The 24195-nt window shown below is 35.6% G+C and overlaps 1 protein-coding gene across 4 annotated transcripts in view; it reads left to right on the forward strand.

The window, feature by feature from the left end:
* COBL (cordon-bleu WH2 repeat protein) overlaps positions 1 to 17072 on the forward strand; it is a 304356-nt gene extending 287284 nt beyond the window's left edge. For all 4 annotated transcript variants that reach the window (XM_051984152.1, XM_051984142.1, XM_051984161.1 and 1 more), the window contains 2 exons: positions 11430 to 11524; positions 15736 to 17072. In XM_051984152.1, the coding sequence (XP_051840112.1) occupies positions 11430 to 11524; positions 15736 to 16985 (1345 nt within the window). In that variant the 3' untranslated portion in view covers positions 16986 to 17072. The remainder of the gene's footprint in view (positions 1 to 11429; positions 11525 to 15735) is intronic.
* The last annotated feature ends 7123 nt before the right edge of the window (positions 17073 to 24195 follow it).

Consider the following 24195-nt stretch of genomic DNA (forward strand, 5'->3'; position numbering starts at 1 on the left):
CTTCTTCCAACCCACAAGAGTTTTTTCTTTGATTATTTTCAATATCTGTCAATTCTTTTAAGAAATAGTGACCCTAGTGTGACTGACACCCAGTAGTCATTTTGATCCTGCCTGTTCCATAAGTTCTAGATTTTACTAATGATGATGCAAGAAATGATTCTTTCTCTCTTAGATTAATAACCATTTATTGTTGAGGAGTTCTAGGATTTTTTTTTTGTTTGTTTCCTCCTTCTCTAGCATGCTCCTCAATCTTGTTCTCAGCTGGGAAGTTTAGCTATCATCAAAAAGTAAAGAAATTCTACTTTAGGTGAATTCTAGCCTATTGTGTTTTTAGTCAAATATAAATTTAGGTGGAAGTAGATTCCCCTCTTGTCTAGATTGCCCTAGACAGGTGGTAGTCTAGTATAGATAAGTCTCTTTGTCCAAAACTGGGTGAAGAGTCACATTCCCCCATACCCTCATTAGAACAAGCCTACCTCTCATTATAATATGCATTCTCTTATTACTTGTCAACCAATCTATATCTACCCTCAAGAACATCCACTCTTCCTAGGACAAATAAGATTTGGGTGGACTCCTCCAGGGTTCTTTGGTTTAGGAAAAACAGCTCAATGATTCTTTTCTTAATTATCTGCTTGCTATAATTAATAAAATGATTAATTATCTAGAAACTGTGTCTCTCAAGCTTTTTATATATCCAATTAAAATCTGCCAGGAAGAATTTGAGTTCCTGGTATTGGAGCCCTCCCAAAATGTTAGATTAACCTCCACAGCCTATTGATAGGCCAAGAAAAAACATGTATAGATTATATATGAAGGCTGATAATGTTATTAATAAAGAATCCAAATAAAACTGGATTATAATAAAAAAAACTTCATATGTTTAATACTTTAGAGTTTGCTAGATCCTTAATATATGTTATCTTATTTGAACCTCATTACTCCCTTGAGAGACAGATGTTATAGATATTACTATCCTTGGCTTATAAATGGGGAAAGTGAAGGAAATAAAGGTTAAATGACAAGCTCACAGAGATAGTAAATGTCAACGGTAGGATTATGAAGTATGTTAAATTGAGGGTCTGTTTCTTGGAGATGATCTGGGGCTCTTCTGTCTGTATCCTCATAAATAACAAGATCAAGAAAGATACTCCAGTTAGATAGTCTACAGATTTACAAATTTCACAAAGCCCAGGCTGTTTTCCTGGAAGGACCTTGGTCTTTCAGAATCTCTGCCTTGTATAACCAAGAGAGCACAAGTCAATTGACCCTAACAATAAGCCTGCTTTTTCCAACTTAAATTTAGCAAGTAGCAAAACCAAGTTACTGTTTGTGCTGTTTATTTTTGATATTTTATTTATTACTACAACTCTGATTGATTCATAGATAACACTGCATTTTACTAAGACTAGTCAGACCAAGGTTTCAATTTATAAAAAATATAAAGAATACTAATCATCATATATGACCAAGGATGAGTAGTTTTAGTAACATTTTGAGATGTAAGCTATATTTAGTAGCACTATCAATTAGAAAACTTTTTTTTTTTTGGTTGTTGAGTTATTTGCTAGAATCCAAGTATTTACTGAAAGTAAAATAACTGAACTCAAATATTGAACCCAAATTTCAGAGATTGCTAAGATTACTTCTATCTTTAAAGCATATGATGCCATGACTTAATCCAAAATCCATAGCTGAACACTGTATTTTAGGGAAGATTCCAACAAAAACTGCAACTAATAAATCAACCAGTCATCATTGGTTCTACATAATAAACCACACAATCTATTAATACAGACTGATTGAGACATTAAAAATATTAAGATTTCAGGGAAGTTAATTTTTAGGTTATATCCAAACTGACTCAGCAGGGTTGGTCTTTGTTCCTTGGTACTTCAATTATTTATTTTGTTGAAAATGTCTTTCCTTTTGAGATTTAAGATCCACAAATCTATAACTAACCATATGGTCCTTCTGCTGGTAGACCAATAGTTCTTGACCTTTTTTAATGTTATGGATCCCTTTGGCAGCATGATGAAACCTATGGATTCCTTCTCTCAATAATTTTTTAAAGTTTATAATCGAAGGAAATACTAGATTTGTTAAAGATTAATAAAAATAAAGATGTAAATTTTCCCACTCAAGTTCATGGATCACCCTTCCCCCTCAAAAGTTTCTTCTTGAACCCCAGGTTAAAAACACATGCTTTAGACCATCAACTCTCTGGACCACACAGATCCTTAGAAGCTAACCCTTAGGTAGATCTGCCAAAGGTTGGAATGTGATTTTATCTCATGATCTTGAGAGTTCAAAGATCCTTGTTAAGTTCATAGATGTGAAAATTACTAGAATATGAAATCTAAATAAGAAACATTGCTCAACCCAGAAGAATATTGTCCTAGAAAGACCCACACTACAAATCAGTAGGAAGGGGGGAGTATTAAGAGATTAAATAGGACTGAAGCCTAAAGTTTTGAAAAGGAGTAATAAGAATTATAGCTTACATTTATATTGCATTTTAAACTTTACAGGTGACTTTACATATATTGTCTCATTTGATTCTCACAATATTACTGTGAAGTATTTTTTTCCATTTGAAAGATGAAAAAACAAGCTTTGGAGATTTAAATGACTTGCCCATGATCACACAGTTACAGTGATATAGAAAGAATTCTATCCCTTGTGTTCGTGACTGCCAAAGTCCAGCAAATTCTGCATCACCAAAAAAACCCTTAATGAGTTTAGGTGAGTGAGTAAGCACTGGTCATTATGGTAGTAATAAGAAGAGAAAAAGAACACAAATTAATATAGAGCTTAAAGGGTATATAATACAAAGTACTTTGCATGTACCTTTTTGCTTTCAATCCTCTCAAGGACATTGTGATGTGGACAAGGCTACTAAATCTAATACATGCCTGGAATCACAGCTAAATAAGGGCAGAATTGGGTCTTGAACTCAGATCCTGAGCATCCAAATCCAGGATTCTTTTCAATATTCTCCTGGTTCTCCAGGGAATATTGAGTGTTTGGTGTATGCATTAAGAACTTATTTTGTATTTTTCATGAGAAGACAATTTGAGGACCTATTTATGCTCTGAGAGTTTTAAGTTTGATGAGAAATCCTAGTAGGATTGCAAGAATGCTCGATTTGGAGGAAGAGAGGGGTCTGCATTTGAATTCTGTTTCTCCTTATTTATGTGATCTCAAGATAGTTATTTAACCTTTTGGGGCTTCACTTTCTGATTTTGTAAAATGGGGGAAGGGATAAGGTAAGACAAACTAATTTCTAGTATCATTTCAGGCTCTATATAACTCTATTTAGGCTTCTAGAGTTATATAGAGCCTGAAATGATACTAGAAATTTAGTATCATAAAAATCATTTAGTATCATAAAAATATTTGTTTTATTTAAATAAACTATCAGAGCTTAAAATTGCCCTAAGATTTTGGGACTTTTGTGTGTTGTGTATGTGTGTTTTTAATTGAACTAAGATTGAAACCCAAGCTCTCTGCTTTTACAACCATTGTTCTTTATATAGTTGGTTGAGAGATATAGTCTGAAACCCTGAATTTCAAAGTTACAGTGACTTCTGATAATAAAATAGCATTTCTTTTATAAACAACACATAAAAATCTAAGCAATGGAAGATAGGAAACAAGTGATCACTAAATATAAGTACATCACAAATATCTCATTTTATCCTTATAGCAACTCTAACAGGTAGGTGTTATTTGTAAAACCCTATTTTACAGTTGAGGAAACTGAGGCACACGGAGTAAATGACTTATATTCAAGGTTCACACAGCTAATTAGTGTTTGAGGCCTTATTTGAATTTCAAGTCTTCCTGACTCCAAGCTTGTCATTCTCTCTCTTGCCTCCTTAGCTGTAATAAAATACAATTTTATTTCTCTAGATAGTGTTCCTACCTATCTGGAATAATTTTGAGCCATCTTGCTCCTTTATGACATGCACAAGGACATAATCAGTTAGAATACAATGGGAAGAAAGGAGAGGTCCAGACAAAGTAGTTGGTGAAAATTGAAGCTAAGAGATAAAACTTGTGTCTCTTCTCTTATCAAATCTTTTATCAGTGTTCCATATTTCCCTCCTTTCCTGGGCACTTTATGGAAGAGATGAAACAGTAGGAAAGGTGAGACAAAATTAATAAAAACACTAGTCTTTTTCTTAATGCCCACAGGCAGGCCCCAGTTATAATTTTAAGAAAGTAATTATACTTTTGCTTGGTCATATTATTAGAACTCCAATTTTTTTTTTATTAAGGAAAACAGTTTTAAAATCAAATACATAATAATGGTGGTCATTAACTAAATGGCATAGATCTTTTTTTAAGTTATAAAGTTTTCATTTCAAAAATGTTTTATTTTCTCCCCAAAAATAATCCTTTTAAGAGCACTTTGATTTGGAGCAGCTAAATGAAGAAGTAGATAGAGCACCAGCCCTGAAGTCAGGAGGATCTGAGTTCAACTATGGTTTCAGATACTTAATACTTCCTAGTTGTGTGAGTCCAGGCAAGTCACTTAACCCGAATTGCCTCAGCAAAAAAAAAAATACTTTTAATCCTACCTTCCCATTTTAATATTGGCTAGAACATTGTTCAAATCCCTAAAGAATCTCTTTTTTTCCCACTCTTATGAGAGAAATAGCACTAGAGTAACATGACTTTGTTTAAAAAAAAAAAAAAAACAACTCAAAATGCACCAGTTCTGCTATTTCTTTCATTTAATAAACTGTCATGAAAGGCTATCTCCCACGGTGCTAATTTGAAATTACTGCTATCCTATCTTTAATTTTGTCTCCAACTGGGTAAGTGGTTGCTAAAGCTTAATTAGACATTGTGGTCTCAGCTCAGTGGAATACAAACCCTGCTGCTCAGCTACCCTCAGACCTCTGTATTTGTTGGACAAATCCTACAAAGGGCAAGGAAGACCTAGGACTTCGGTTGACTTTTTTCTCAGGCTTTGACTTCAGATTTACCAACTCTTGTCATTTGAGCACTTCTCATTTTACGACAGAAGTGGTCTGAAGGTTATCATGATCTTTACAGAATCACTAGCTCTGTGTGAGAAAATGCCATTGGTAATGTTTATCCAACACATACAACCTGATCTCAGAATTGTCTCATATTTTTCTTGGGCTTGAGCCAAAATAAAACCATCAACAAGAAACAGATCTCCAGGTTTGGGGAGGGAGAGTTTTTGAGGGAAAATATTAAGCTCCTATTTACTTCTGCTATAGGACTATTGTCTGGCCCAACCTAAAATTGGCTAATGCTTCAACCTAGTGACTAAATCTTCACACTTATATCCTTATCAGCTCTGTTGCCAAGATCGAGACAAGCCTTTTTGCCTTTAATCCAATAATAATAATGATCTTGATAATAATAGCTAATATTTATATAGCATCTTAAGCTCTCCAAGCCACTCTATCTAAATCATCTCATTCTGTCTTCACAATATCTAGGAGGTAGGTACTATTATCATCTCCATTTTACAAATGAGAAAACTGAGGCAAAACATTTGTCCAGAGTCACACAACTAATAAAAATATTGTGGAATTCCAGCTTAGGAGCTTTATCCAAATACTTGAGCAGGAATGGAGAAAATAGATTAAGAGAGTAACTCAGGTTTGGGGCATGAGTTGGTATAGTTGACAGAAAGTTAAATAGCAAGGGAGTCAGCAGTAGATATTAGTTGAACTGGTCAACCATCAGGTAAAGATTGTGAAGGAAAAAGAATGGGTTTAAGAGAGGAAAAATTGAATAAAATGTGTCTCATTCATTACTACCCAATTTTTTTAAGTGGAAAGCAAAATGGTTCATATTCAAGATTAGCCAGTCTTAGAGAACATTGACTTGAACCAAAGTCTTCAGGGAAGAATTATTTTTTTTCTTTTTTTCATTATAATAACTTTTTATCAACAGAACCCATGCCAGGGTAATTTTTTACAACATTATCCCTTGCACTCACTTCTGTTCCGATTTTTCCCCTCCCTCCCTCCACCCCCTCCCCCAGATGGCAAGCAGTACTTTACATGTTAAATAGGTTACAGTATATCCTAGATACAATATATGTGTGCAGAACCGAACAGTTCTCTTGTTGCACAGAAAGAATTGGATTTAGAAGGTAGAAATAACCCAGGAAGAAAAGCAAAAATGCAAACAGTTTATATTTATTTCCCAGTGTTCTTTCTTTGGGTGTAGCTGCTTCTGTCCATCCTTGATCAACTGAAACTAAGTTACGTCTCTTTGTCAAAGAAATCCACTTTCAGGGAAGAATTACTTTTCCAGCTGAGCAAGAAAGAGTAACAAAGGCCTCACTGGTAATCTTCATGCCCTTGTTGGATGTCTCTAGTTTTCTATTCAAATTACTATTAATTGGACTGTGATGTGCCGGACTTCTGGGGCAGGGTAGACTTACTTTGATTGTGATTCACTCCTGTTTGCATTCCGTGCTTAATAAAAACTTCAATCTTTAATAGCCACAGGACTGATAGCAAAATTTTTGAAGCCTTATATTTTTAATCCCTCAAAGCTGCATTATACTTTGGTCCAGAAGGAGAATTAAAAAGAGAAATCTTCTTTTAATGTATGTTCCATTATTAGAAATGGAACCACCAGTGTTTAAACTAAAAATCCATTCTCTGTTCTTATGTGGATTGACCTTTTCCAAAACCAGTGACTAGTAAATTTAAAGTCAATACTGAGAAAGTGACTACCTCACTACATCAAGTCTGTAATATAAAATGAAAGAATAATCTTAAGTGTTGTTCATCACACTATATATATTTTCCTGAGAAGCATTGTGTCATAATGGATAGGGAGCTGACTGGGAAGATCTGAAATACATACTGGACACATTACCCTGAACAAGTCATGTAACATCTTAGTCTCAGGTGAAGAGTCTGAAATCTTTTTGAAAAGAAACTGCTTCAGTCTTACATATATATTCAGAATTATAATGGACAAGCCAAGAAGTTTCAAGAATTTATGCAAAAATCTCTAGATACCTCTCAAGACTAAGTAAATGTTAACCTATAATAATCACAGGATTCTTCCTGGGGAGTTACCTATACTAATAACGTCAGAGCTCAAGTCCAAAACAAATATACCAACAAACATTCATTTACTTTTTACTCTCTATCAGACATTATGCTGAGCATTATGGAGAGGAGGAAAAAACAAAAATTATCCCTACCCTCAAGGAATTTACATTCTAATGGAAAATATACTTCTATTTCTCCATAGTCATCATTTGTCTTAAATTAGGATCCAAATGTTCCATAAATATTTGACCTTTGGATTTTGTAGAAGGTAAAATATTATAAAATTTCCAGATCATGTGGGTCACGTTATTTATTATTTTATAGATAAAGAAATGGTGGCCTCAGAAAAATAAAATGACTTGCCAAAGAATTCTATAACTAGTTGTGGACATTCAGAATGCTATTTTCATTTTCCATTTTCTACTTTCTTCATATTTTAAAATTAAACATATAAATTTAAATTCACTTAAAATGATGATGTATAATTTCTCATGAAGGAGAAAAAAGTAGGGGAAAGAGGGAAACCATCCCAAGAAATACATTTGAACAATCTGAGACCAAAACCAAAATCTTGATGTTTTTTAAAAGTAATTCTTCTATTATTTCTTAATACAAATTATAGCTTATAATATAAATATGCAAATGTATACAGTATCCCTGTAAACTTCTTGAACTTAGAGAATAGTAGTGGTAGAATGATTCTTAGACATTTACTTGACAAGTAAGCAACCTTCTCATTTGATAGATGAGTCAGAGGAAGCTTAAAACTTAAGTGATCTACTTGAGTTCATACCCTGAGTTCACAGAGAAACCTAAGGCTTTGGTAAATGGCAAATTGGAAGGTTGGTAGAGGGCTCCAAAAACCCAGTGTTTACTTAAGGAAACCAATTTATCAGACTGAATTATGTATTTAAGTAAAGATTGTGGAAAATATATTTGACACATCCAAATCTGAGGTGAATTCACATTCATCTCACTTTTACCAAATGCAAATATTTCTTTAGATTTCATTAGATATTGGCTGTTAATTACTTTAGAAATATTTTCAAGTTGGTAGTACAATATGAAAATTAGTATAATATGTATAGTATATAGAATACTTCTTACAAAAGACTTCACAATCTAAAATCTATGAGATTTTATGTCACTAATCCTTCTATTGCCTATATGAAATAAATCATAATCATAATTATGATCCCACTTAATCCAGACAAAATCTGTTTATTGATAGTCTGTGTCCTTATTAGGATGTGTGTGTTTTATTAACATATTTTATTTTTATCAATTAAGCAGAATTTGTTTTCTCTCCTCCCACCTTCCTCCTACCCCTGCAATTGAAGGGAGGAAAAAAAAAACCTTTATAACACATATGCATAATCAAGCAAAACAAATTTTCACCTTGGCAAAATCCAAAAGCATGTGTCTCATTCTGCATTTCAAGTCCAAAATCTCCTTATTAGGAGTCTTGAGAGAGGAAAAATTAATGACACTACTTCTTTTTTCAACTCTGGATAAACTTGTACTGATAAAATTGTCCCAGTAACAAACCTCCCAAGATTGAGCTCCCTGTTTGTAAAGTAGCCTTAATGATTTGCATAAATCTTAATTACAGTGAAACATTCAGTGATGTGTACTATAAGATTATTAGATGCAAGGCCACTGGAGCTCACCTCTGAAAGCTATAGGACATGGCATGAGCCATCTGCCCAGTACAAATAGCCCAGGATTGGAGAAAGGACTGAAATGAAAATAAATAAAGATGCTCAAAATGGGTCTTATAATGAAGAGTTGTCCCTGTCAAATAAAAGCTTCTTGAGAGAAGAGACTTGAGTATTTGTCTTTGTTTCCATTTCTCCAGTCCCTCCCCAACTACAATCCATCCTCTACTCACCTGTCAAAGTAATTTTCCTAAAGCATTACTCTGTCCGTGTTATCCTACTGTTCAGAAGCTCTAATGGCTCCGAAGTACTGTTTATCACTTAAAGCTTTCTATTCCTATTTTTTCAGTCTATTTTGCTTTCCCTCACACAGGAGACTCCATCTTCAAATCCCTACTCTGTGCCTTTTCCCTGACTAGCAGGCCTGCAATTCTCCCCTTCCTCACCTTTGCTAAGTAGCCTTCTTGGTTCTCTTTAAGACAACTCAAATCTTACCTTCTGCAAAAACCTCTTATTGTTCTATTCTCCCCTCCCTCCATCCTGGACTTCATTCCCCCTCCCCAACTCTACTTCTGCCTTGCCTCTGAAATGGACTTCTATCTACTCTATATAGTACCTAGTTATTCAGATATTATCTTGCCCAATAGAATATGTTTCTTTAATGGCAAGAACTATGTTTTTGTCTTTCTTTGTAGCTTAGTTTTTAAATACTTAGCACATAGTAAGGAATGAATAAATATTGTTGGTTGATTAACTGACCTTTTATCTCTAGTACTTTGCATAGTGTCTGGAACAGATTAGGGAATTAATTTTAAAAAAAGTTGAATAGATGAATGAGAGTAAGAACCATCCTTGTTCTTAATAGGGCTTGCAATTTCCTTCAGCTAGGGTTCTGTGCTGTAATAAGGGGATACTTAGTTTGAAAAGTAGGACCCCAGAGTTCAGTCATAGTGAACTTTACCTGCCCTACTCACTCTATCAACCCAGCAGGGCCTTCCAAGTGAAGACCCAGAGATCCCATTTTATTCCCTCAGCCCCAACTAGTAGTTTGGCCACATGGCTAAATTCAACAGTTCAGAGCCCACCCAGCTGGATCACCTCTCTGTTCTTTAGGAAGGAAGGCATGCATTCCAGTATGACAAATATAGCCATATGAGAACATGCTGCAAAATTCAGCCGCAGACTTTGGAAACAGAATAATTCTGAAGTTTCCATACAATATCAGATACTTGCCCATCCAATAGTCTTGCATTCCATATGCCTGGATGTTTTGTTGTAACTCAGATTTGTGTATTTGTATACCATTTGTTGGTGACTGCTTTAGAATGACACAGATGTGCAAACAAATTCTGTTTGCACATTAAGTTTTCTTTGTACATCAGAATTAAAACTCAGACTCACTGACTCCACAGTGAATGGAAACTATTTCTTTGTGACATGGATTTTATTAACTCTTTATGTACATCTCCTCGATGAATGTATTTAGTCAACTAGTGAACCCCAAAATAGGGGTGTTGAAGAGGGGCAATTGCCCGTTTGTGGCTTGAATTAGTTTACTCTGAGTGTTTGCCAAAATGAATGGATTTTTTCCCTTCAATTTTCGTTCAGACCTGTGTTTTCTTCAGTATAGGGAACTCTTTAAGTGTAGAGACCACTTCTATTAATGTAGATCAGAAGCATTTGCAGTTTACAGCGTTAGAGATTTATCTGGATGGCCAAGAAGTGACTTGTCTAGGATCACACAGTGACAGAAGAAGGACTTAACCCTAGTTCTTTCTCACTCCATTGCTGGCCCTTCTAGCTACTGTTCCATTCTGTCTCTCAGAATGGATTTGAGATAAAATTTTCCCCACTTAATAGTATTGTAATTTTTCCAATTACATGTAAAGATAATTTTCTACACTTATTTTTATAAGATTTGGGGTTCCAAATTTTTCTTCCTTCCTCCCCTTTCCTAAGAGAGCAGGCATTCTATTTAAGTTATACATGCACAATCATATTAAATGTATTTCCACATTATTCATGTTGTGAAAGAAGAATCAGAACAAAAGGGAAAAACCATGAGAAAGAAAAGAAAAACAACAAAAGTGAAAATAACATGCTTCAATCTCCATTCAGACTCCATAATTCTTTCTCTGGATGAGTTTATCATTCCCATCATGAGTCTTGTGGAATTGCCTTTGATCATTGTATTGCTGAGAAAAGCTCAGCTAATCATAGTTGATCATTATACAATGTTGCTCTTACTGTGTACAATGTCCTCTGGTTCTGCTTATATCATTCAGCATCAGTTTGTATAAGTCTTTCCAAGTTTTTTTGAAAGCATTCTGCTTAGCATTTCTTACAGAACAATAATTTTCAGTTGAGTTCATATACTACAGTTTGTTCAGCCATTCTCCAGTTGATGGACATCCTCTCAATGTCCTTTTTTTGCCACAACAAAAATTGCTGCTATAAATATTTCTGTACATGTGGGTACTTTCCCTTGTTGTGATCTTTTTTGGATTCAGCCCTAGTTATGGTACTATTGGATCCGAAGAGATGCACAATTTTATAGTCCTATGGGTATAGTTCCAAATTGCTGTCCAGAATGGCTGGATCATTTCATAGCTCCACCCACAATACATTAATGTTCCAGTTTTCCCACATCTTCTGATACATTTCTAAAAGAGACTAAATCTATTTACTTTTCTTTATTCTTCTCCAGAAATGAAAAAGCAATTACAGCAAAGGATGGTGATGATATCTTTATTAATGGCCAGCTCCAAAAACCCCTAGCAGAATATTATGAAGATCTAGAAGGTAACTCTACTTCCAAACCCTAATTTTAATAGTATTGTGTAGCTATAAATTCCTATGGTTTACAAATGCATATGTATATATACAAAAAGGCATGTTTAAATTTATCTGTACGTGTATAGTGTATATTCACATATAGGTATATGTGTGTTTGTGGATATATACATGTGTATATAAAATATATATATATAGCACGCATACATACATATGTATATATTCACATACATGTATATGTGTGTTTATGTGTAGATATATACAGGTGTATATAAAACATGTTGTGAAATACAGAATGTATACATGTTGCATGTATGCATATGTATGTATAGTTTTATGAGATATACACAGAAAATCATGTATACATATATGTGTGTGTGTACGTACATATTTATATATGCATATAATTCAGACTTGTGATTTCATCACTGAAGGGAACTCTCAAGGAGGCTATTTCCCCCAGTCATTTGGGGCATTTACTCTTCTGTAAATTATAGTCTTAGAGAAATTAGACCAGAGCCATCGAGTCACTTGATAAGAGTCAGAGAGTCATGACCACATTTTGTGACTCCAAAGTCAACTCTCTATCCACTACACTATGACATCTTTCTAACATGTATTTAAATAAATGTGTGAATAACATAGGTATATTATTATTTATAGCTCCCCAATATGTTTTAGAGAGATCAAGAGATTTGAAAATAAAATACTTTATGTGTATATTGTTGATATCCTATTGTTTGGATTGATAGCTTAGTATATGTGCCTTAAAATAATTTTTTTTCATAATGTGACTGTTAAATTAACCATCTCTTCTATTGGTTAAAAATCATGAAATGTAAGAATGAAACCAAAGTCTGGTTTTCTTGATTTCCAAGGTAAGATTGATGCATCTTTCTGATGACTAACCCACAACTTCAGAAAAATGAAATCTATATGGCTTAGATCATAGAGTATTTGTTTTTAAAGACATAGAGAAGTTAAATCATTATATTGAATGATAGCAATATGGGTATTAGAGATACAATTTCCCTTAGTCCTTCTATAGTTGAAGAAGACACCAGAGTTCCAAACCTGGTTTCTAAGAGTAATGGAGGTGGGAAGGTATATTCTCCCACCATAAGGGGAAACTTCAGGGAGGGAAATTTAATTTAATCCAGTGAACAAGGAAAACAGCTTTGAAACAAAAGGATCATTGAAACATATAGAAAAGAATAAGAAAGAGATTGAGAAATCTGCAAAATAAAGTCAACAGGGAGTTTTGATGACTTATATTCAGAATAACTGAACTTCACAGCACTGTACATATAACTTCTACTTGTTCATCAGTCAGTAAAATTCACAAAGCAGCTAATGTGTGAAAAACATCATATGAGATGCTGTTGAAAGGTAGAAAATCCAGCCTATATCTACATTCTTGGCAATTTGACAGCTGCAGGAGTGTTCCAACCATAACTTTAAGTCAAACCAAAAAGCCATGGTCAGCAGCAACTGTGTCTTAGAATCTTTGCTAATCACATGCTATGAAGACTGATCATGACTGATTGATTTAACTGGAAAGTACAATTGGGAACAGTTATGAAATCATTTTGCCATTTTGTGTATGGATATAGCCAGTGAGTGCCAAGTATTTTCATGGCACTTACATTCCAAATGGAGAACAAAGTACATACGTATCACATAACATATAAATAAGAACAAAGTAATGTGATATAAACTGGAATTCTCAGCATCTCCCAAATACACATCTCAATGTTGAGGGCCTCTGATTTCATGAATGTGGGAATTATCTCCATCATCACCATAGCCCATAGCCCATAGATAACTTAGAGTGTCTTAAACTGTTGATTGCAATTTTGAGATTCAAAGAGACTATATGACTTAGGATCACAGAATCACTGATGTAGAAAGGATTTCAGAAATCATTTTATTCAATAACTACATTTTACAGATAAGGAAATTGAGGTCCAGTGAGATTGAGTGCCTTACTTACGTAGTCAAAGAGCTAGTAAATAATCTGAGAAGAGACTTGGACTTAAGTTTTCCTGACATCAAGTTTAGCACTGTTTACTAACTGCATTGTCTCTGCCATCCACAGACTAACTCTCTTCTACTTTTATGTTTATTCATGCCATCCTCATAACTTAGGTTTAGAATGCCTTCCCTCTGCTGGCCCCAACTTTCCCTTTTGGAAACTTACTTATCTTTCAAGGTGGAATTCAATTGCTGTCTCTTTTTAAGTATTGCTTCATCTCCCTTTCTTTCTCCCAGATCTCATTGACAAGTGAAATATCATGGTACTTTAAATATCCTTTTTTTTTTATTGTATTTTTTTGTGTACATCTTCCTTTACCAAAACTCCACTCCCTGATATCCTTGATGGTAGCCTTTTGTCTGATTTATCTTTTTTTTATTCCTGCTAGCAGCCAGCATAATAGATTGCACGTGTAATATAAACTCAAGAAATTATTGCTAAATTATAAAATGAACAAAACTCAATACTGAGAAATATGGGGACTACTCGGGAAAGTACTCCTAGAAAAATGTCATTTTAGTAGGATTTTGCAAAAGACAAGGCTTGAATTAGAATAACATGATTAGATGGATATTTGAGAGATGGTTGCATCATTAATGAATAAATATTAGTATGCCAGGAGCTGGTTAAGTTCTCAAGGACCTTCTAGTTCAACATTTACCCAAATAGAAATGCCTTATATAGCATCCAGTTTTGCTTAGAGATCTCTAATGAGGGAAAACCACTTTTCCCCAGTAGCAGGAAATTTGTACTAAATTAATACTATAGAACTAAAATTAATACTATAAAATGAATTTCTGTTAAAAGAAAGATAGATATAAATTCTATTTAAATCAATGAACACTTATTAAGTATCTAGTGTATACAGTGTTCTGCTGGGAAATATAAAGGCAATATCCATCAACTGTTCATTGAATACCTACTATATTCTGGGAACTGTGCTCAAAACTAAATAATCCCTACCCAAAAGGAGCTGGTAGTATGAGGGGAGATAGTGAGTATATAAATGTTTGTACATAATAACTCTTAAGTAGCTAACTGCTTATGCCCTCAAGGAATTTATAATAGGGAAAGTGGGATGAGGGTCAGGGAATATAATATGTAAAATCTGTGTTTATATTTTACAACACTAAGGAACTAAGGAACTTATTCTAAGAATAAATTGAGAGCAAAAGAGAATCTTATTCTAAGAATTTAGATTCTCTCAAGCAAAACTCAAAACTGAGTTACAAAATTGGAAATCAAATACAGTACAACTGAGAAGGAAAATAACAGACTGTATCATATTTTATTGAAATACCTTCAATATTTTTCTTGTGTAGCAATGTAACTGTATAAATATATATGCATATATTGGATTAAACATATATTTTAACATTTGTAACATGTATTATATTACTTGCCATCTAGGGGAGGAGGTGGGGGGAAGAAGGGGAAATTTTGAAATGCAAAGTTTTGCAAGGGTCAGTGTTGAAAAATTACCCATGCATATATGTTTTGTAAATAAAAAGTTTTAATAAAAAAATACCTTCAATAAGCTACTTTATTGACTATGTCTCTGGCTAATTCAGATAGTTATATAAAATGATGGACTTATTTGACACATAATTTGTTTTTATATGTGAAAATTCTAAATCAGTCTTGCCACAATCTCAGTGTTTTAAAGCCTGCTTCATAATTTAGGGCTTTGAAAAAGGTTTATAATGATTTTGTTCCTTTCTACTCAAGCTGTCACCATATATTTCATTAAGGCGTGATAGTTGGAACAAGCTTTCTGGTGTCTTATTTTGCTTTACTTCAGATATCATATGAGGAACTAGAAGGTAAAAACCTAAAATGAACTTTGAATGTTGATGCTCTAAAGCTGTTTAAACAAAGGGTTAGATTTAGAAAGCTATTTTTAACTGTAAAAACAATGGCAGAATGTTGTTTTAACTAAGCACCTCACCTGGAAACATCATAAACTGCCAACATTTCTCCCATCACATTATGTAAGATGAGAATCTGGCCCAGGATATATGTAGATTGTAAACTGGAATGACTTGTAAATGTATGTAAATATCTTATACAAATGTTACCAAAGGGAACCAAGCTCATGGTTGTGACTACACTGAAGAATTGGCATAGGAACTATATTACTGGGGCCAATTTGAGAAAATGTTCCTTTCTATGTTTTTTTTTTCAGAAATGGAAGATAGTTATGAAACAGATACCACTTCTTTAACAGACTCCACAAATGGTGGGCTCAGTTCCCATGGACAAGAGGCTGTAGTCCCTAAAGATAATGCTTACACAATTCCAGTGACATTTATAGGAGAAGTTTTAGATGACCCTGTTGATCTGGGGACTTTCATCAATAAAAACAATAATGCAGGTTCTTTTGATATGGAACATATGACTAATAAAGCAACCTACATAACTGAGAAGCCCTTGTATGACCAGTCCTACAAGTCAAAAGCCAGCAATCTGCATGTGAAAAAGAGGGAGAATATGTTTGAATCTTATGTTTCTTCAAGTGAAATGAAAAAAGAAAAAGAGTTGCTACCACCCAACAATGACAAAAATACTTGTCCAAGTGAACTAAAGCCCAATGTGGCTTCTTCCACCCCTAAACCTCCAATGGATGACCCATGTTTGAAAGAAAAAAACCATCAGGACTATGAGTCAAATGGCATTCAAAGGTCCCACATGTCAAAGAAAATTATTTCAGAACTGATGATGGAAAAGCAAACCAGTGATAAAAATGATCTCAAAGTGCCATCATCATGGTATTGTCGGGGCCAAAACCCAGTAGGACCTAAAGCTGGCCTTACAACCTATAAAATTGTTCCTCCAAAATCAGAGATGAAATGCTATGATCGAGGAGTATCCCTCTCAACTGGTGCCATTAAGATAGATGAATTAGGCAATCTAATTAGTCCACATGTTGATGGGAAGAAGTCCACCTTGATACCATCTGTTGGGGAAATGGAGACACTCCCCATTGGGAAAGTAAAGGAATTCTGGAGATCAAACTCCATAGAGAGACATCCTGATGGACCCCTAGATTATGCTAAAAGATCTGTGGCTACTCTGCCATTAAAACAACATCATAAAGAAACTAAACTCAAAGCAGAACCAGAAATCTTGGACCCAAAGCTAAAACCATCACAGATAGCTGCCCACAAAGTGGTGAAAACAATTCTGAACTGGAAAAAAGCAAGCCACCTGCCTCGGTCCCCAGCACAACTCAGGCAAAAGCACCAGTTGCCACATCAGCAAACCCTACTGGAGAAGTCCTCTCCTTTCTTAAACCTCAAAGAAGAACTTCAAGCCAATATGTTGCCTCTGCCATTGCAAAACGGATGGAAACTCCTCCAATCAACACAATTTCCCTCCGTAACAGTGAGAGAGAGGCGAACAGATGGGAAGGCAGGAAGTTCAGACAAGACTTAGCACCTCCTCCTGAAAATGAGAATCTATTAAACAGTACCCATCCCCTAACAAAAGCATCTAAAAATGATCCCAAGAGGTCCTATTCTGATTGTTGGGTTGGCCATGGAAAGGAATCGGTTAAACCTACCCATGGAGCTTCTTCTGAGATGGAAAACACAGGAGCAAATATCAAGCACTCTATTCAAGACAGTTCTGCAGACAGTTACAGGCAAAGAATTAATGGACCACCAACTAAATCTTCCCCCAGTACTGATTATTCCATAGAGGAAGTTTGTGGTTCCAATGGAAAACACAGCTACCAAAAGACCACTTCTGAATGTGACTCAAAAGGCAGGGCAGACAATACAAATTCTTTGGTCCCTGCAAAGTCACCAGAATTCCAAAGCTCTAGTGGCCCTGCTTCAAGCACCACTAAGTGGCTTTGTGTCAACAACAGCGATCAGAATGGGGCAGGTGTCAACAGCCAGGGTACTTTGAAAAGGGAAGATAAATCAGATGTCTTATCTGATCGGGATAATGAACTTGAGAGTCCCCTCCAAGCGACTGTATTTGGGCCCAAGAAGAAATTCAAACCTGTTGTCCAGAAACCAGCACCTAAAGACACTTCACTGCACAGTGCTTTGATGGAAGCCATTCAGACTGCAGGAGGAAAGGAAAAACTCAGAAAGGTAAAGGAAAGGCTTGGCTGTGGATGTGGGGTATTAGGAGCTCTCCAGGTCAGCATTAAATTTTGTGCCTTCTTCTACTGTAGGAAAGAGGGACTACTGTCCCTCTGATTTCAGTGATAGAGGGAACTCTCAATAGGGTAACTCCTTCCAGTGCAGGTTGATATTTTCTTGATAATGCATGGCCTTAGAGAGTTTTGTAGTGTACTGAAAGGTTGAGTGACTTGTGGTCAAACACCCATTATGTATCAGGCACAGAGATTAAATGCAGATTTTCTCAGCTCTTAGAACAGCTCTCTGTCCATTCAACAAAGTTGGAATTATAACTAAGCTGAGTTTAATTTTTCTGAGCCTAGAAAATTATTTTTCTTGTAATTTAACCTGCTCCCTCAATGAATAGTTGACTAAAAACATTGACAATAATAGCATTCCTAATAATAATAGCTATATATTATATAGCACTTTAAGGGTAGCAGAGAGCTTTACAAATATTATCTAATTTTATTCTCATACTCTTGGAAAGTTTTATTATATCTTTATTTTAAAATTAAGGAAACTGAGGCAAGCAAAAATTAAGTGACTTAACTAGGGTCACACAGCTAGTAAGTATCTAAGGCTAGTTTTTTAATTCAGGATTTCCCAACCCCATGTCCAGATCTCTACACATATCTCTTAGCTACCAAAATGAGTGCATTAGAATTTCCTTATCTCTCCCTGATTCTAGAGGCAGAAGAGAAGGGCAATAGAATAATCTATCAATCAATAACTTTTGTAGATTAATACTGAGACAGTATCCACAGATTTCCAAGTCTTTGGGGTGCTTTTCTGAGCTTGACTAAATGACAGAAGTTTTTAAAATCTGGTGATGTAAAAACTAAAGAATTTCTATTAACCATCTTTCTCTGTTATATTATTCAAGAGCTTCTTTTGATTCTATACTCTGTAATTCAATAAATAGAATACTCTAGATTGAAATACTCTAAAATGCTATAAATAAATATATTGTTATATTGTATAGTAGCATCCTTCTGTACCAGGAAGGCAAATAAGATAGGAGCATATTAAGAGAAAAGAAATTGAAGGTAATGACTAATACCACATGACTGTAGATAGTTAAAGGTCATTACAAAAACAGGATTCTCTGCAGAAATTTTTAATATAATCTAACAGGTATAATTGGGGAAAAAAACAATTACTTGGCCCCAACCACTATTTAGTTATTTTCTTTTATGCTTTCATAAACATTTTCTAACCACTGAATAAAATCTGTTGAAACATTAATATTCTAGACTGTGGAACATAGCCCCGAGGGAAGTCTAAAGAAACCCTCATACACAGAGCCTGAGAGTGAAAGGTCAGCCCTATTAGCAGCAATCAGAGGTCACAGTGGTGCCAGCAGCCTGAAAAAGGTAAGGAAAGAGCAACTCTTCCTTTATTATTAAATAGCATCATGTCTGAATAAGTTGATATTTTGTTGATTTTGTTGGGCATATTCTAGGGCAGATGCTGTAGAACAAGAGGTGAGGATGGGAAGAGGGGGAAGGGAGAATTCAGACATTTAATGAAGGTTCTTCTGCCTTCAGCATTCTTTCTACTTGGGTCTCTCTCTAGAAGAGAGCATCCCTCACCTATCCCAAAGACAAACAAGGGCCTGCACACTCTTAAGTGATCCATCCCTTCAGAGTAAAATGGTTCTGCTTCAAGGACTTCCCTCCTCCTGGGGTTTAAACCACTGAGTTCAGTCTCAAAACAGAATAATGGCCCAATAATCAATAAGTACTAATCAATAAGAATATTCAGTCCCTACTGTGTGCCAGACCTTGTGCTACATATTAGGGGTGCAAAATTACATGGTTCTGCTTCAAGGACTTCCCTCCTCCCAGGGTTTAAACCACTGAATTCAGTCTCAAAACAGAATAATGGCCCAACAATCAATAAGTACTAATCAATAAGAATATTCAGTCCCTACTGTGTGCCAGACCTTGTGCTACATATTAGGGGTACAAAATTACATGGTTCTGCTTCAAGGACTTCCCTCCTCCTGGGGTTTAAACCACTGAGTTCAGTCTCTGAAAACAGAATAATGGCCCAACAATCAATAAGTACTAATCAATAAGAATATTCAGTCCCTACTGTGTGCCAGACCTTGTGCTACATATTAGGGGTACAAAATTACATGGTTCTGCTTCAAGGACTTCCCTCCTCCCGGGGTTTAAACCACTGAATTCAGTCTCTGAAAACAGAATAATGTCCCACTAATCAATAAGTACCAATCAATAAGAATATTCAGCCCCTACTGTGTGCCAGGCCTTGTGCTACATGTTAGATATACAATCTACATTCAGAAAACTTTCATTTTATCAAAAGAGACAACATGTAAGTTTATTAATATTTAATTTAATAGAATGGGTTATTCAGACCCAGCTTCTCTACGAGTGAGAAAGGCTCAGAAACCTGTGTAGGAAGTTTCAAATAGATGCATTATTTCCTCCCCACCCTGGGAAAGACAGAGAGAGTCTTAGGGAATATAGGCAAGGATTGCATGGGTTTGGAGGTGATTCTAGGAGAGATTCAGGGAGCAAAAACTACTGCCTCAGTATAAAAGTTGATTTGGGTGGGGAAAAGCAAGACAATTTTCTAACGAAGGGACTCTATAGGATTTTCTGCATCATACCAAAGTGACATTTCTTTGCAGTCTGAAGTCACCACATGTCAGGAAACAGCCAGCATGGTGGCCATCCCCAAAGAGCTTGAGTGCTGAGCCTGCACGTAAGGTCAACCCAAAGAGCAGCCGCTAGCACAGCCCTTGAGACGGCCTTCTTTCTAAGAAGTAGGGACAGAATAAATACAAAGTAATTTTGGAAGAGGGCCAGCACCTGAAGGGAGCCAGAGAGGTGGATCTGCAATAAAGGAAATTCTGAACAGGAGGATGTTACAGAGGATGATTAGTGCCTAGCATCAGGATGTGGAACAGTCGATGTTCCTAGAGAACCCTGGACCTCCCATTTGGCTTTGTGACTTCCAGTACTGAATAGCACTTCTCAGTGTCAGTGTTTATCTTCAGACGTGCCTCCCCTTGGATAGAAATTGTTCTATTTTAGTCTTTGAAAACCCAGCACCAAACACAGTGCCTGGCCCATAATAGAGGCTTCATAAAGACTTACTAGTTCATGTTTGTTCATTGTGGAATCACTTTCAACTGCCATTTTCCCAGAAATTCACCACATTCATTCAGTCACAGAGAAGAGGAAGGTTCTTTGGCATAGGGCTCTGCTAATTTTGTGTCTTGTTTAGCTGCAGGTGGATGAGTATTGTCTGCTGGAGTCCTCATTTTCCATTCTCTGGTTGTCATATTTGGTCATTTTCCTCCTCACAATGTCCATCCTCTTCTCCCCTTTCACACAGCAAAATTCTAGTTCAGGTCTTCCTCACTTTGCTCCTGAATTGTTTCAGTAACTTTCTTCTAATTGCTTTCTCAACTTCCATTAGGTGAGCTTTTTGAGAGCAAGCAGCTTAAGTCTTTCTTTGTGTCCCCAGTAGCACAGTGCCTGACCCTTGATAAGGTCTTAATAAATGTTTGTTGATTGGCCCAGAAAAGAGAATGCTGGAGGCTGAGGGATGTTCTTGAAATCCCCTTCCTCAGGCTATGTATGCCCGCTTCTGGAATTTTGAAGTGAATTAAAAGAATTAAAGTGACATTCCCCTGATATTTATCCAATAGTGTTAATAGTGTCAATTACTGAGACAGCTGGTGGCTCAGTGGATAGAGTGCTGGGCCTGGAATCAGAAAGACCAAGTTTTACATCCAGAATCACGAGAGACGGAGAAAAAAGAAAATTTGAAGATGATTCCTCACTCTTGAGTTCCTAGTTAAATTGTAGGAGGTCACACAGACCCCCCCCCCCCAAGCTTAAGTACATTTACAGAGTAGCATATCTAATGATAAAACATTAATAAATAATGAATTGAGGAATGTGACTGAACAAAGCTGTCTCCCATACACAGCCCCAATGATCTTGTGATGGAGAAAGCCATCTGCACCCAGAGAAAATTCTGTGGTAACTGAGTGTGGATCACAACATAGCATTTTCACTCTTTTTATTGTTGTTTCCTCACGTTCTGTTTTCTTTCTCATTTTTTTATCTCATTTTTCTTGTACAGCAAGATAATTGTAGAAATATGTATACATATATTGGATTTAACATATTTTTAACATGCTTAACATACACTGTATTGCTTGCCATCTAGGGGAAGGTATGGGAGGAAGGAGGGAAATTTGGAATACAAGGGTCAATGTTGAAAAATTATCTATGCATATGTTTTGAAAATAAAATGCTTTAATAAATTTTTTTTAAAAAGTAAGGCAAAAGGAAGCCAGTGAAATTATGCATGTGGATTTGAGGCACTTTCTTGTGTCAGACTCTTACTGGTCTATTAGGGGTTAAGTTCCAACTTTAAAACAATTCAATTGTTGGTTGAAAGAAGTCTTAGAATTCTAATTGCCTTTTGGATTAGGCGTGGCCCAAAGTGAAAGTCAAATTTATGGGCTCTTTAGGCTGCAAAGACCAATAGTTCATTTGAATAGTGGTTCTCACAGTTTTTCATCCTGTGACACTCCCTCCCTCTACCCCCAAAGGTTCTTACAATAGCCACTCCACCCCAGTGGTGCAGACACTTCCAAATTACAAAACTATAGTAATACTCTTTTCCTCCATCTTGCCTTTCAGGGATTGAGGAGAATAGTTAAAAATATAAGGATGAGAAAGCCTGTGTTTCCTTACTTTTAAAAGGATGCTTGGAAAAAGCTAAATCTGGGTTCGTTGGCTCCTGGATTCAGAGATAAAAGGGATTTTAAGGTTCACCTAGTCCAACCTCATTTTTACAGATAGCTACTTCTGATTTCTACTTCTATGCCCTACTCACCATACCACCTTTCAAAGGACATGACTTTGAATCTAGACTTTGATCTCATTACATCTTGTTTTCCCAGTATTTACAACTTGAATCCAACCTAATTTTCAAGCCACATTGTACATTATAGACCTGTATGGCCCAGCCCAAATTCTTTCTCCTATCTCTATGCCTTTGCACTAGGTTGTCCCTTATTCTTGAAATTTGTTCCATCTTTATCTTCCACTCTTAGAATTTTTCACTTCTTTTAAGAACCTCCTTCTCCCTTCAGTATCTCACTTTTAGGTAATCTGTCCAAAGGAATGTAAATTTCGATTTTATACTTCAATAGGTATCTTGGAGTTTGGGGCTAGATTTTTTTTTTCTTCCTTAATTATTTACTCATCATTGCTTTTTGCTTTTTTCTTTTCAAAAAAAGAGACACCTCTTTTGTTTCATGTAGTTTTCATTTATGATCTCTTGAAATATAGCTCTGAAAAAAACAGGCTTTGATAAAGCCCATTGGGATTCAAATGAGCTACTTGAGTATGCCTTTAAATCCAAATCACTCTGATTGGCCAATAATAGGTCCCAGTCCAAGCCTCACTAGCACATTGTTTTGATGCTGAGAATGAGTATAAATTGCATCTGTTTATTGTTCTGGCCAAAAACTCTGAGGGTGCTTCCCTACCAGGTTGATTCTTATGTGAAGGTAAATTAAGCCATCTTTCCCCTCAGTTCTCACCTAGCTTATAACTGCTGAATGAGTTTTGCTCCAAACAAAATTGAGCCTGGGAAAGATCTTAGCTCATAAAGGCCAAGGTCTCCCATTGCATCCTAGGTCATTGCAATAACCCTGAAGTCTTGCCACTGGACTCAGATGATTCTTGAGGAGAGAGGATAATGACTTTGCACAGCTCTGCCTTACTTAATTCTAATTTACTTGCAAATCAAGGCATCATCCTCCTGTGGTCCATTGGTCCTTTTTGAGAACAAAGGACCAGCAACAGTAGCAGTCAAGAAAACTATATACTCAATAAGTACAGCAATGTAAATGGAGAGAACAGAATTGTATGTTGCAAAATTATAATGAATAAGCATGGCTGAAAAGAAGAGATATAAGAAACCATTCCCAAATCACCCCTTTGAAGAAGTAGGAGACCTACAAGCTTGTCCATCACAGTTTTTCACATTTTCTCAATGTATTGATTGGTTTTTTCCTTTTTATTTTTGTCTTTAAAAATACTATTTATCATATAGAATGCCTCTAAGGGAAAGGGAAAAGGAAACAATAATAATAAAAAACATTTTTAAAAATACCACCTTTTCTACATTAAATATTTCCTGATCCCCACCCTCCATTTGCAGGTGCCCTCCTTCCAACATACTTTGTAATGTTTTTTATTTAGTGACAACAATTATAATTAATAGTAGTAGTTTTTATATGACACTTTTTAAAGTTTACAAAGCACTTTACAATAGTTATTTCATCTTATCCTCACATACACTCTGGGAAGGAGGTGCTATTATTAGTTCCATTTTACAAATGAAGAAACTCAGGCACTGAAAACTTAAATGACTTGCCTAGGATCATACAATTAGTAAATGAGTAAAAATCTGAACATAGGTCTTAATAACTTCAAATGCTGCACTCT

Source organism: Antechinus flavipes, chromosome 1, assembly GCF_016432865.1.
Source record: "Antechinus flavipes isolate AdamAnt ecotype Samford, QLD, Australia chromosome 1, AdamAnt_v2, whole genome shotgun sequence".
Classification (NCBI taxonomy): Eukaryota; Metazoa; Chordata; class Mammalia; order Dasyuromorphia; family Dasyuridae; genus Antechinus; species Antechinus flavipes.